Source organism: Puccinia triticina, chromosome 5A, assembly GCF_026914185.1.
Source record: "Puccinia triticina chromosome 5A, complete sequence".
Lineage (NCBI taxonomy): Eukaryota > Fungi > Basidiomycota > Pucciniomycetes > Pucciniales > Pucciniaceae > Puccinia > Puccinia triticina.
Window position 1 is genome coordinate 1,871,930 of NC_070562.1, and position 13,121 is coordinate 1,885,050.

Sequence of the window (13,121 nt, forward strand, 5' to 3'; positions counted from 1 at the left end):
ATTGTGGCTGCTACATTTGGGGGTTTTGTGGTCATCCAAGGTACTCAATGAATTTTTGAGGGCATGTGATCATTTTGGTACCAATATCATGGGAGAACTCCTATGCTGAGCTGAGATATAGTGGCAGAAACACCAAGAAACTACCAAATTAGTGATATTTGGCAACTGATCACATTGTGGATGCTACATTTGGGGGTTTTGTGGTCATCCAAGGGGCTCAATGAATGTTTGAGGGCATCTGATCATCTTGGTACCAATATCATGGAGGAACTCCTATGCTGCGCTGAGATATAGTGGCAGAAACACCAAGAAACTACCAAATTAGAACATTTGCCAACTGATCACATTGTGGCTGCTAAATTTGGGGGTTTGGTGGTCATCCAAGGTACACGATGGATCTTCAGGGCCATTGAATCATTTTGGTACCAATATCACGGAAGAACTCCCATGCTGGCCTGAGATATAGTGGCAGAAACACCAAGAAACTACCAAATTAGTGATATTTGGGAACTGATCACATTGTGGCTGCTACATTTGGGGGTTTTGTGGTCATCCAAGGTACATAATGAATCTTCAGGGCCATTTGATCATTTTGGTACCAATATCATGGAAGAATTCCCATGCTGCGCTGAGATATAGTGGCAGAAACACCAAGAAACTACCAAATTAGTGATATTTGGCAACTGATCACATTGTGGCTGCTACATTTGGGGGTTTTGTGGTCATCCAAGGTACGAAATTAATGTTTGAGGGGATGTGATCATTTTGGTACCAATATCATGGAAGAACTCCCATTCTGCGCTGAGATATAGTGGCAGAAACACCAAGAAACTACCAAATTAGTGATATTTGGCAACTGATCACATTGTGGCTGCTAAATTTGGGGGTTTGGTGGTCATCCAAGGTACACAATGGATCTTCAGGGCCATTTGATCATTTTGGTACCAATATCATGGAAGAATTCCCATGCTGCGCTGAGATATAGTGGCAGAAACACCAAGAAACTACCAAATTAGTGATATTTGGCAACTGATCACATTGTGGCTGCTACATTTGGGGGTTTTGTGGTCATCCAAGGTACACAATAAATCTTCAGGGCCATTTGATCATTTTGGTACCAATATCATGGAAGAACTCCCATGCTGGCCTGAGATATAGTGGCAGAAACACCAAGAAACTACCAAATTAGTGATATTTGGCAACTGATCACATTGTGGCTGCTACATTTTGGGGTTTTGTCGTCGTCCAAGGTACCCAATTAATGCTTGAGGGCATGTGATCATTTTGGTACCAATATCATGGAAGAACTCCCATGCTGCGCTGAGATATAGTGGCAGAAACACCAAGAAACTACCAAATTAGAACATTTGCCAACTGATCACATTGTGGCTGCTACATTTGGGGGTTTTGTGTTCATTCAAGGTACACCATGAACCTTCAGGGGCATTTGATCATTTATGTACCAATATCATGGAAGAACTCCCACGCTGCGCTGAGATATAGTGGCAGAAACACCAGGAAACTACCAAATTAGTGATATTTGGCAACTGATCACATTGTGGCTGCTACATTTGGGGGTTTTGTGGTCATCCAAGGTACACAATAAATCTTCAGGGCCATTTGATCATTTTGGTACCAATATCATGGAAGAACTCCCATGCTGGCCTGAGATATAGTGGCAGAAACACCAAGAAACTACCAAATTAGTGATATTTGGCAACTGATCACATTGTGGCTGCTACATTTTGGGGTTTTGTGGTCATCCAAGGTACCCAATTAATGCTTGAGGGCATGAGATCATTTTGGTACCAATATCATGGAAGAACTCCCATGCTGCGCTGAGATATAGTGGCAGAAACACCAGGAAACCACCAAATTAGTGATATTTGGCAACTGATCACATTGTGGCTGCTACATTTGGGGGTTTTGTGGTCATCCAAGGTACACAATAAATCTTCAGGGCCATTTGATCATTTTGGTACCAATATCATGGAAGAACTCCCATGCTGGCCTGAGATATAGTGGCAGAAACACCAAGAAACTACCAAATTAGTGATATTTGGTAACTGATCACATTGTGGCTGCTACATTTGGGGGTTTTGTGGTCATCAAAGGTACTCAATGAATGTTTGAGGGCATGTAATTATTTTGGTACCAATATCATGGAAGAACTCCCAGGCTGCTTTGAGATATAGTGGCAGAAACACCAAGAAACTACCAAATTAGTGATATTTGGCAACTGATCACGTCGTAGGGCTTCATTAGGGAGTTTCATGGTAATTTAAGGTACACAATGAATCCTTGGGGACTATTGATCATTTTGAAACCAATATCATGGAAGAACTCCCAGGTTGTGTTGAGATATAGTGGCAGAAACACCAAGAAACTACCAAATTAGTGATATTTGGCAACTGATCAGATTGCAGCTGCTGCATAATGGATGTGACCCCAAAAACATTATTTCTGGGTTTTATATTCAGAAAAATTGTCCAACAAAATTTTATGTTGAAATATTCCTCATTAATCTGTGGTTGATAACAAAATTAGATAAAAAAAAGAACCTGACAAAAATATGCTAACCCATGGTAAACTAATTTCAAAAAGGCCTCCTATGCATGTAGCACTTCAAGTATGATATGCAATATCTTGAGCAAGTTCAACCAACCAAATTAAAAATGTGTGCAGGATGGTATCATGAGAGGGGTCAGGGGTCAATGTTTTTCCTTTTTTGAAAAAAAAGTCAATTTGCAGACTTCTGATAACAGATCAATTGTTGAAGTAAAAAAAAAAAGAAAAAAAAAATTGAGACCCCTCAGCCACCCTGGATTAATCCTAAAACTTGCAATGTCTTTTTTTCATGAAGAATTGAATGGTGTATGTAGAAATTTATGAATGTTATCAGGCAAAAAAAAAGATTCCTGTGGCTTGAAGCTAACACAAGGGGAAGGAGAGAGATTATAGAATGGTATTAAGGAGACATGGAAAACAGAAAAAGGTATCAAGAAGAATAATAAAAAAAAATTGATCAATATAAATTGATCAATACACGCTATACTGATCAATATACGACATCGCAAATTCATCCATCTTGGTAGTGTTAACCTCAGCGTTCTGGAAGGTACATTTGGAGGTCAGCCCACATATGAGAGACACGAGAATCATAATCAAGAGCTCACCTGAGACTCTTCCCGGGCCACTTGGGAGAGGTCGATGCACACCGCCTTTGCAGGGTAAGCTTGCTCCGCGGCCAATGCAAAAGGCGCCCAGGTGTTGTCGTCCGTGATTAAGTATTTTTTGCTGCACCCATAGACCCAATTGCCAGTTATGATTCCCGATTAATCCGGCTTGATCTGACACGGTTAATTCTTCCGCAAGGTACGGTCGCTCCGGGCCAAGAAGCTCGATGATCTCTGCCTTGGCCATGCCCCAGTCCCAGTTAGTTGGGACACACTTCCAGATGGGGAAGGGAACCCTCGAGGTGGCCCTGGCGTATTCGCTCGGAGGGCGCCCGCTGCCGGAGCCCGCAGACCTCTTCACCACGGTCGGGACGTTGGACCTGAGCCAAAGCAGGTACTTGATGGGAATCTGGACAGGCACCCCTTTCGTTGGGGTGGGGCGGACCCGTCGGCTCCCATTGTTGGCCGGGGCTAGTGTGGACTGAGCAGGGGTCGAGGCCGGGTTGGTGGCTGGGACCAGAGCACAGACCTTGGCAGGCTGCAGCGGTCCGTCGTGGGCCTGTGCCATGGGTTGGCGGCCGGCTACGGTTCAAGCTCCAACGTCGGCCTGCGGCGGCGCAGGATGGCTGGCTGGGCTTGGAGCGCTTCCGAGGGCCAAAGGGGGGGCAGGGTCACCTGGCATGGCGTCATCGAGCTGGCCCATCCGGAATTGAGTGGGAATATCCCACGGATCAGCTTGGTCCCGTTCGAGCTGTTCAAACTGCGTTTTGGATACAAACTGCGTTTCAGCAACAAGGATTCAGTTGGGGGCAGACATGGTTGAGTTAAAAAAACTAATTGGGGGTTTTTTGTGACGGATTGGTATTTGGCAAACAGGATATTGATTGATTGGGTGTGCCAGAACAGGTTTTGGTGGGTGAGGGGGGGGTGATATGGACTGGTCATACTGGGCGGCTGGCCGGCCGGAGCGACGACGGAGGGAGGCGCAGAGGTACAGGCGTACTGATCTGGAAGAGGCCAGCACGTCAAGTGCTGTGCACTTGTGTATCTTCCAAAACTTCCGCCGTACTGGGCGGAAGTCTGAATATTTTGTCCCAAATATTTGGGGCTCTGTCCCGGGCAGGGAAAAGCTTTTTTGTAATTACAGTACATGGTCGCCGAGGACACACAACCTCATCGACCAGGAGGGATTCCTTCCGGTCACCGGGGCTGTATCTCGGCGACCAGGAGGATACTATCTTGGTCACGAAGTTTGTAAAACCTCGGCGACCAAGAGGAAATGGTCCTGGTCGCAGAGGATAAATAAACTCAGCGCGCGACCAGCAGGTAACCTCCTGGTTGCAGAGGTTACCTCGCCGACCAGAAGGCAACCTATTGGTCGCCGAGGTTACCTCGCCAACCAGAAGGCAACCTCTTGGTCGCCGAGGTTACCTCGGCGACCAGAAACTAACCTCCTGGTCGCTGAAGTTACCTCGGCAACCAGAAGACAACCTCCTGGTCGCTGAAGTTACCTCGGCGACCAGAAGGAAACCTCCTGGTCGTCAAAGTTACCTTGGCGACCAGAAGGAAACCTCCTGGTCGCAGAGGTCTTATTGCAACCAGAACGGCTTCCTTCTGGTCGCCGAGGTCATCCCTCTTCGACCAAAAGGGGCCCCTTCCGGTCGCCGAGATGAGTTTCAAGGAGCGGGTATCTGCGCGGGTACCCGCCCAGGCCGGCGGGTACCCGCCAACAAGTGCGGATGCGGGTACGGATGTCAGGATCCAGTCAAAACAGGCCGCGGGTACCTGGGTGTGACGGAGCCATCTCTAAGTGGATACACACTCCACTCGATGGCCGGACCAACTCATCAAGTGGAGTAGTTATCCACTCAATGACCGGGTTGGTCATTGAGTGGAGCGGGTATCAACTCAATGAACGGGTTGGTCATTGAGTGGAGCGGGTATCCACTCAATGACCCGGTCCGGCAATCAAGTGGAGTGTGTATCCACTCAATGACCAGGTTGGTCATTGAGTGGAGTGTGTATCCACTTGATGACCGGGTCTGGCCATCCACTCAATGACGCAACCGAGTCATTGAGTGGAATGTGTATCCACCCAATGACCAAGTGGGTCATCGAGTGGGGTGTATGAGTGTGTCCGATTGCCAGTGTTGGGGACTGCAAGTTGAGCGTGTACTTGACCCGATGACCCATGTTGACTGGCCATTGGATGGAGGTATGTATCCAGGTGATGACCAGTCATTGGAAAAGGTGCCGGTGTGTACACTTATGAGTCTAAATTTTTATGGTCCCTGTTGGATGACCAGAAATGGTTTATGGTAATTTTATGGCACAAATGTGCACCAGCAAGAAAGATTTTATGGGGTCACCAGGAGCCAAAAAGTCAATTGTGAACCCCCCTAATGTCAAAAGTCCCAGCAGACCAATATCTGAACTGCCCACCCATAACCAAATTGTAGACGCCGCTAGTTCCTAGGGATTTGGGTTTGGTGGAAAAAGGAACCCAGAAATCATATCAAACCAATGATTTCAGGCCAGGGGCCCTCATCATCCACATGCATTGACATTGATAGGAAGACTGGGGTCAAAATGGGAGGTGCCATAGAGGATTCTATATTGATCATGGGTTGCTGATGCACAGTCAAGGTTTGAAAGTAGCATCCTGACTTACTAAGCCTCCTGGGAGTGGGGGTGCAGAGCACCCTGATGCAAAGCATCTCCCATTCCCAATGGGAGGATTTGAGTTATTGGCATTTTTCCCCATGAAAGTTTTGGCAAAACTGTGGCTTTTGGCCAACTTTTTTGAATCAAAGTGACATTACACAGCGCGCACTCATTTTGAGACAGCAAGCTGAAGCGCAGAGGATATCTGAGCATCTCAGCTTCATTGTACTCTGCAAATGATAGAAGGTACACCAGAGGGGAAATCTTACCGTTGTCCAAAATCTGTGGTGCGCAGAGGATAGAATTCTGTATCTCAATTGAATCCACATGGAAATTTGGGGAATTTAGACACACAGTTCTAGCCCAAACACCCAAAAATGAGAAAATTTGAAAGGGGAAAGGGAGGAAAGTGTGAGGAGGGAAAATGTTCTGATTGGCACCAAAAGGGAAAGAAATTTTAGGCCTTTAATCTTGTACCACAGACGTGAAGTATTTGTCAGGGGAAGAAACAGGGAAGAAACAGCCACCAAAAGGTCAGAAGCCCTCACACCAAAATTTTGTGATTACCTGCAAGTCCCTCCTTCAGAGGTCATGCTTTGCGCTGTGGTAGACGCTTTAGTTCTGGATGGAAAAATTCAAAAATTTCTAGTTTACATATGTAGTGTTACATTACACCATCTTTTGATACACACACTCCCTTCAGTTTACATACACAGTTTTACAAAACTGCATGTATATAGCTTACATACTACCTTTTTACATATATATGTGGCTGCGTAGCAACCAGCCAGCCTCATATGCAGCTGTGTAGCAACCGCAAGCCACTTATTACAGTAACCCAGCAACCACAAGCCACATTAATAAAGCGGCATAGTAACCATGGGGCTGTGCAAGTCACTCAAGCAGACTACACAGCAATACAGAAAGCTGTGCAGGTCACTTGAGAAGACTCCATAGCAACCAGAGGGCTGTGTAAGCCACACTTGTAACTAGATCACCAGCTAAATTTGCTCATGTTTACACTGCCACACTGTACATAGCTGTATTTGCACAGCATTTGTAAAGGCACACCAGCCAAAAACCCTCATGTACATAGACCACCAGCATAAATGCCTCACATTTTCCTATATAAGGAGGGGCTCTCTCTTCCTTTTCCCCGCATCCAATCAAGGAGATCATTCCCCCCACAAGATTCAAATAAATTTTCACCCTCACACTCTCCGCCACATAATAAAATACTAGCTTTATATCTTGCAATACACAGTCCATTGTGAGCCACTTGTGAGAAAAGTATTCAACTACACTAGACCACTGTCTTCTTGCTTCCAGCCTAGCTGGGGGTGTTGTCAGTCTTTGTCTTTCAGAGAAGCAGGGGTTTCCCCACACATACTTCTCTAAATTCAGCCATAAGAGGTGCAAACCGCTTTTGGAGTCTCACAGTGCCAGCCCTGGCCACAAGGTCCCTCTGAAGCAAGGGACTTGTGATAAGTCAGGTAGCATCAAACTGTGTCAAATTTAACAGCAAGGTTTGGCTGGGTGAGGAAAATCCATCCATGGAAGATCCGTGACCCCTTTTCCATCCTTTTTCAAAATTGATGTACTTATTTTAATGAGCCCTTATGTAGAGACCCCATCAGAATCAAGCAACCAAGTGGAAATCTTTACCGGGATTTGGCTAAGGTGTAGTTACCCACTGGCTGTCCGCTGAGGAAATGGCTTCATGAGACAAACCGGTTGTGGTATGCATCTATCACTGCAAAAAAAAGTGTGTCAACTGTGAGCAGTTGACATGCGGCAACTCTGAGGAAGCTTGTGGTGTTACACCAGCCTTACTCAAGGTTTGACTCAACCCAAGCTTCAATGCACAGTCACTGTGCACCTTGCACAGTGACTGTGCCAACAAAGGCACTTCTGCATTCATGTGGAGTTACAATGGCAGCTTGGCTTGAGTATCCTGCATGTCAACTGCAAGCAGTTGACCAAGTTATTTTTGCAGTGTATGGTGTTCAGAATTGCATATGACACTGTTTACATAAAATCATAAAGCTAATTATGGCTAGGAGATGTCAGTGTGCATAAAACTTACAGTGACATCTCCCAGCCAAAATTGCAGTTTATGATTTTATGTATAAAATTCTTACACAATTTTGAACACCATAATCATAATCAGCTCAGAAAGGAGAATTGAGTTGAAGGGTGCCTTTGCTTTCTGGGGGAGGGCCCTACTTCTTGGTTTACAAGGAGGAGGGATCCTATGGTTGCAGCGAGCAAGCACACCTTGTATTGATGTACAGTGGGTACACTGAAGTTTTTTGCAACACATTTTTGAAGCTCAGTCCACAAACCTGAAGTTATGGGATTGACTACAGGCAACGGTGAAACAGTGCGGTACATAGGGTCCAGATGGCCTAGCGGTAACCATTACCCACAGACACTTGGTGTCTCCCCTGCAACAACATGTATAATCACTTTGAAGAGAGTGACAAGTCCGGTGTTCAAATCCTGGTGGACCCAACCCCTGGCCACTACCACTTCCAAGTTCTGCCCTTGGACAACTACACACCCCCCATTCAACCTTCAACCCACTTATTAGTTATCCTCTTAACATGTATAAAAACTCTTCAATTTGAATACCTGTTACCCAATTGAATCAACCTGAAAAGTGGTTGCACCCCATCCACCCCACAAACCCACATCACAGCTCATTGTCCCTAGTTGTCAAGATTACCACGTCCTCTACAGAACTTGGCCCCATAGAAACCAGTACTGCAAAGAAAAAACTACAAACATAAAAATAAAAAATGATTTTAGGTAGATATCATGATATTCATACACCCGGGGAGGACCTCCATGCGGGACTCACTCAGAATTGTTATGGATTCCACGGCTGACCCTTGCAGGGGGTGGACCAGTGGCTGTCAGTCCACATGTCCACATGGGCGGCACCAAGAATTGTGAGGGTGGCCTTGCTGGGATCAACCCAAGGATTCCACGGGAGCTTTGGGCTTTGTGTGGATACAGCAAGGACTCCCCCAGACAAGAGGGCTGGGTAGGCATGGCAATTGGGCAGGTTCAGGCCGCCCGCGGGCCACCTGTGTCGGGCCGCAAAATAAACAGGCGGGTTGGGCTGGGTCAATTTTACTCAAAATGCTACCCGCCCCGAACCCGTTTGGCTAACGGGCTGCCTGCGGGCTGCCCATGGGCAGCCCCCAGGCTTCCATACCCGTTTGGCCCGTGGGCTACCCGCGGGCCTCAGCCCATGAGGCCAAATTACGTAGTCACATTTCAGATTGCAGGGGGGCACAGGGGGCTCTGAGATGCCCCCTACACTTTACATAGACAGAGAAACAGAGAAATAAAAACGTAAATCACTTTGTGGCTGCTAGTTTGCTTGCGTTCATCCAGTCTTGAGAGTTAGGGTTTATTTTGCAACTCTGCTTGCGGATTCACTTTGATGTTGATATCCCCGGCGTTGGAAATAGCCATGTTGACAGGTCGCAAGAGGTTGAAGCGTGGAGACCAATCTGGAAGATGGTGCCGCAGGTTCAAACAGACTTGCATCCCCGGTGTGGAACTCCCACCGTGCCAGGCGGTAGGCAGAGCGTTGAGGGGATAGGTGCTGTTGAGGCTGCCCTCGTGGGTGGTCCAAGAAATGAGATGAAGATCGAAAAGAGTGATAGCGTTGGGGGGGGATTTTTGAGAGACAACAGGGATGGAATACCGTCGGCGGTGGTTGGTTTGTTGAGGATTGAATGATGATGATAAGGGGATCAGGAATAGTGCTGGGGATACTGCCAGCGGATCAGAAAAAAAGGTGATGGAATTTCTCTTGGATCAGAGCAAGTCCCATGCCATCCCATCCTCCAAGTTCAAACTCGAACTTGGACTCTGGGGAGTGACATGTCACAGGACATGTCATCACATCCCAAACTACAAACATCAAACAGCAAAAGAGGAAAAAAAGAAGAAAGAGAAGAAAACACCACAACAATCAAAGATAAAGCAACACCAATGAGAATAAAGAAGAAAAGAAACACACAATCAAATGATAAAGAATCTAAAAAGAAAACAAAACAAGACAAAAGAAACAAAACAAAACCCACATGACTCATGTGTTAGGACCAAGAAAGGAAAAGAAAGAATCTGGGAGGGATTTAGAATCTTGAGGAAGTGAGAAAGTAAGGGAGGGGAACATCTTGAGGATCTTGAGGCTGAAGGGTCTTGAGAGGCTGGATAATTCTTCTCTTGAGGATTTTCTGATGAGTGATCTAAAATCTTGAAATCTTGATCTTGAGGCCCTGTACCAGTTTGACCACCACACCGGGGGCGCCCGTTGTGGTATGCTTTATGGTTACCCATCTAGCCCATTTCAAAATTTTCCATTTTTTTCATATGTACACTCACAAATCAACCAATACGGCGGCATCACTGGATTCTAGGGCTAAAACTACCCAAGACACCATGGACAACACACCTTAAACCCCTCTGGATCAGAAGATACAACCCCTTCAAGATACCATCAGTCAGTTTCATACACACAAAACACCATAATCAGGTCATGTAATACGTTACATGAACCACATTTACCCAGGGCCATGTAATCCGTTACATGGGCCACTCTGACACTTGTCTACCCTTTACATATGCTTTACCTCATCAGCTGCACTCATTACATTGTGCTATGCACGTGTCATGCAGTGTCATGCAGTGCCATGCAGTGTCATGCACACTAGATGCAGGCTTATGCAGGTACATGCAGACTAGTGTATGTAATAGGGGCTGCAGTTCATGCAGCTTGCACATGACATCAGTTGACAGCTCAGGCTAGCTAAATTCCCTCGTATGACATCATTTGACGGCAGGTGACAGACAGGGGCAGTACAGATGAACAGATGACCCAATGACATCATACGTCAATGACATCATAGGCCAAACTTAAAACTCTCACCTCCACTTCCTCACCAGCTAAATTCCCTCATCATTACATCATGTGACCCGTCAATTGGGCTAAATTCCCTCATCTAGGCTGTCCCACCAGCCAAAATCCCTCATTTGAAAGCTCAGGGCAGCTAAAATCCCTCATTCCCTAGTTCCCTTGGAGCTAAAATCTCTCACCCTTTTCTATTTAAGGAGGCTCTCCTCCCCCCAGTTGTAATTTCTCTCAGCAAACTACTTGCACTCAGCTTACCCCATAACAGTACAACACTTGCTCACTCTACAGTATTAGCCCCCACTATATTGTGGTTTTACCCTTATTACATAACAATTACATACATATCACAACTCTATTACAGTGCACTATGAAAAAAACTCAAGAAACTGCTGTCAGTTGACATCCAGCATACTCAAGTTAATCCTCAATTAGAACAAGGATCATACCCATGAATGCCAATTTTCTTCTACCCTGCAATCTTTGCACATTGCCTAATTTATGCAAGCTAATTCTGAACTACAAAAAACTTAGCACAGGTTTCAAGATACTCAGTTGAGACCTGTGCAATCCCCCTTTCATGTTCCCCTACCCCTTTCAAGTGCACATACTGATTTCATGTGCACATATCCCTTTTGTGTGCAAATACCCATTTCATGTGTATATATCCCTTTCATGTGCACACCCCTTTCATATTCACACCTTTGCTGTGCATGCACCCCTTTCATCATGCATGCATAATGTTGAAATTACTCAGGTGAAAAGAATTGTGTGTTGTGGGATTTGAACCCACGACCTTCTACATTCATGAGAGCTGCTCTTATACCACTGAGCTAAACACACAGTTGGTCTTACTGGTGATACCGCTTTCATGTGCACATATCCCTTTTGTGTGCAAATACCCATTTCATGTGTATATATCCCTTTCATGTGCACACCCCTTTCATATTCACACCTTTCCTGTGCATGCACCCCTTTCATCATGCATGAATACCTCTTTCATTTTTACATGCCCCTTTGATGTGTACAAACCCCTTTCATGATGTGTATGTAACCCTTTCATTTTCACATATCCCATTGATGTATAAATATCCCTTTCATGAATACCCCTTACATGTGCACATACCCCTTTCATCATGTGAAAATATCCCTTTTATGTGTAAATACACCTTTTCACATTCCTGTTTCATGCGTACATATCCCTTTCATGTGTGAATACAATTTTGATGTTATTCCTTTCATGTGGAAATACCCCTTTCATGCAAGCATAACCCATTCATAGGTGCATGCACTACATCTGTTAATGATGGAATGAACATGGAAAATATCTAGTCTGGAAGACTCATGGAATGAACAGGGAAGAACCCAGGTTCAAATCAAAGTAATATCAAAGTTATCGCATGTCAACTGACACCAATTTCTTGAGTTTTCTTCACAGTGTTGCTCAATCACCGTTAACCCCTCTGTCAGGGTGTTCCACAACCCCCTTTTGCGGCAACACACAGACCATAACAACTTACGACTCACTCAGCACCAGCTACATCACCCATATCCCCTAAGCCACTTGTTCAACGTAGGCTATCTTTTGATAAACCTCCACTATCACTACATAAACCTTCCAATCGTAGATTGGGGGGCTTGTTTTAGTGTCTAGTGACCCAGGAAAGGCAGAGGTAACCTCATTCATCCCTTTCTGCACTCAGCAAAAGGTTCTCGGGAACACTTTTGAGCTTTACACCGTTGGGCTACCCAAGCCCGCCCGGCTCTGGTCACGGGTCTGTTGGGTCGGGCCAACTTCACAAATTTCCCCAAAAGGACAACCCAAACCCGGCTGGGTTTGGGCCGCCCGATTGCCATGCCTAGGGCTGGGCTTGCGGCGGCCCCACCGTCTGATGTGAGGTTGCCTTCAACGTGGACCCAGCTCCACGACATGAGCTCATCAGTTGCATGCACATACAACCAGCTTTGCATTGCATACAATCAATCAGTCATTTTGAGAGGAACAGAGAGAGGGTAAATGGGAAAACAGTAATAACATGAAGAGAGAAACATTGAGGAAGAGAAAACAACATGTGGCATGGATATTGGGAAGTTTTGGGTTTCTCACTCAGGCAATAGAAATTGAACATGTTGTTTGCTGATCCCAGTGATGTAGTCCAGGAGGTCTTCCTTTTTGGCTGCAAGGTGGTGGTAGGGGGTGAAGTCTGAGGGGTACTTGAGCCAATTGATAGAGTGGCCAACCTGATTGGTGCAGGCACGCCCGGCCGGGTGTGGCTTTGGACGGCAATCAGCAGCATGGGTGAATCTTGATCTTTCTGAGATGAGCATTCCATCCGTGTCAAAAACTCAAT

General features: G+C 45.8%; 2 protein-coding genes across 2 annotated transcripts; both read right to left on the reverse strand.

The window, feature by feature from the left end:
• Nucleotides 1-3,103: 3,103 nt before the first annotated feature.
• PtA15_5A219 (uncharacterized protein) lies at nt 3,104-3,744 on the reverse strand (the record flags this gene model as incomplete). The annotated part of the gene is made up of 2 exons (XM_053168956.1): nt 3,104-3,111; nt 3,177-3,744. The coding sequence occupies 2 exons, from the start codon at nt 3,742-3,744 to the stop codon at nt 3,104-3,106; spliced, it is 576 nt and encodes a 191-aa protein (XP_053020201.1).
• Nucleotides 3,745-3,765: 21 nt separating this feature from the next.
• Nucleotides 3,766-4,121, reverse strand: PtA15_5A220 (uncharacterized protein; the record flags this gene model as incomplete). Its single annotated transcript, XM_053168958.1, has 2 exons — nt 3,766-3,954; nt 4,032-4,121. 2 exons carry the CDS (start codon nt 4,119-4,121, stop codon nt 3,766-3,768), a joined length of 279 nt encoding a protein of 92 aa, XP_053020202.1.
• Between the last annotated feature and the right edge of the window lie 9,000 nt (nt 4,122-13,121).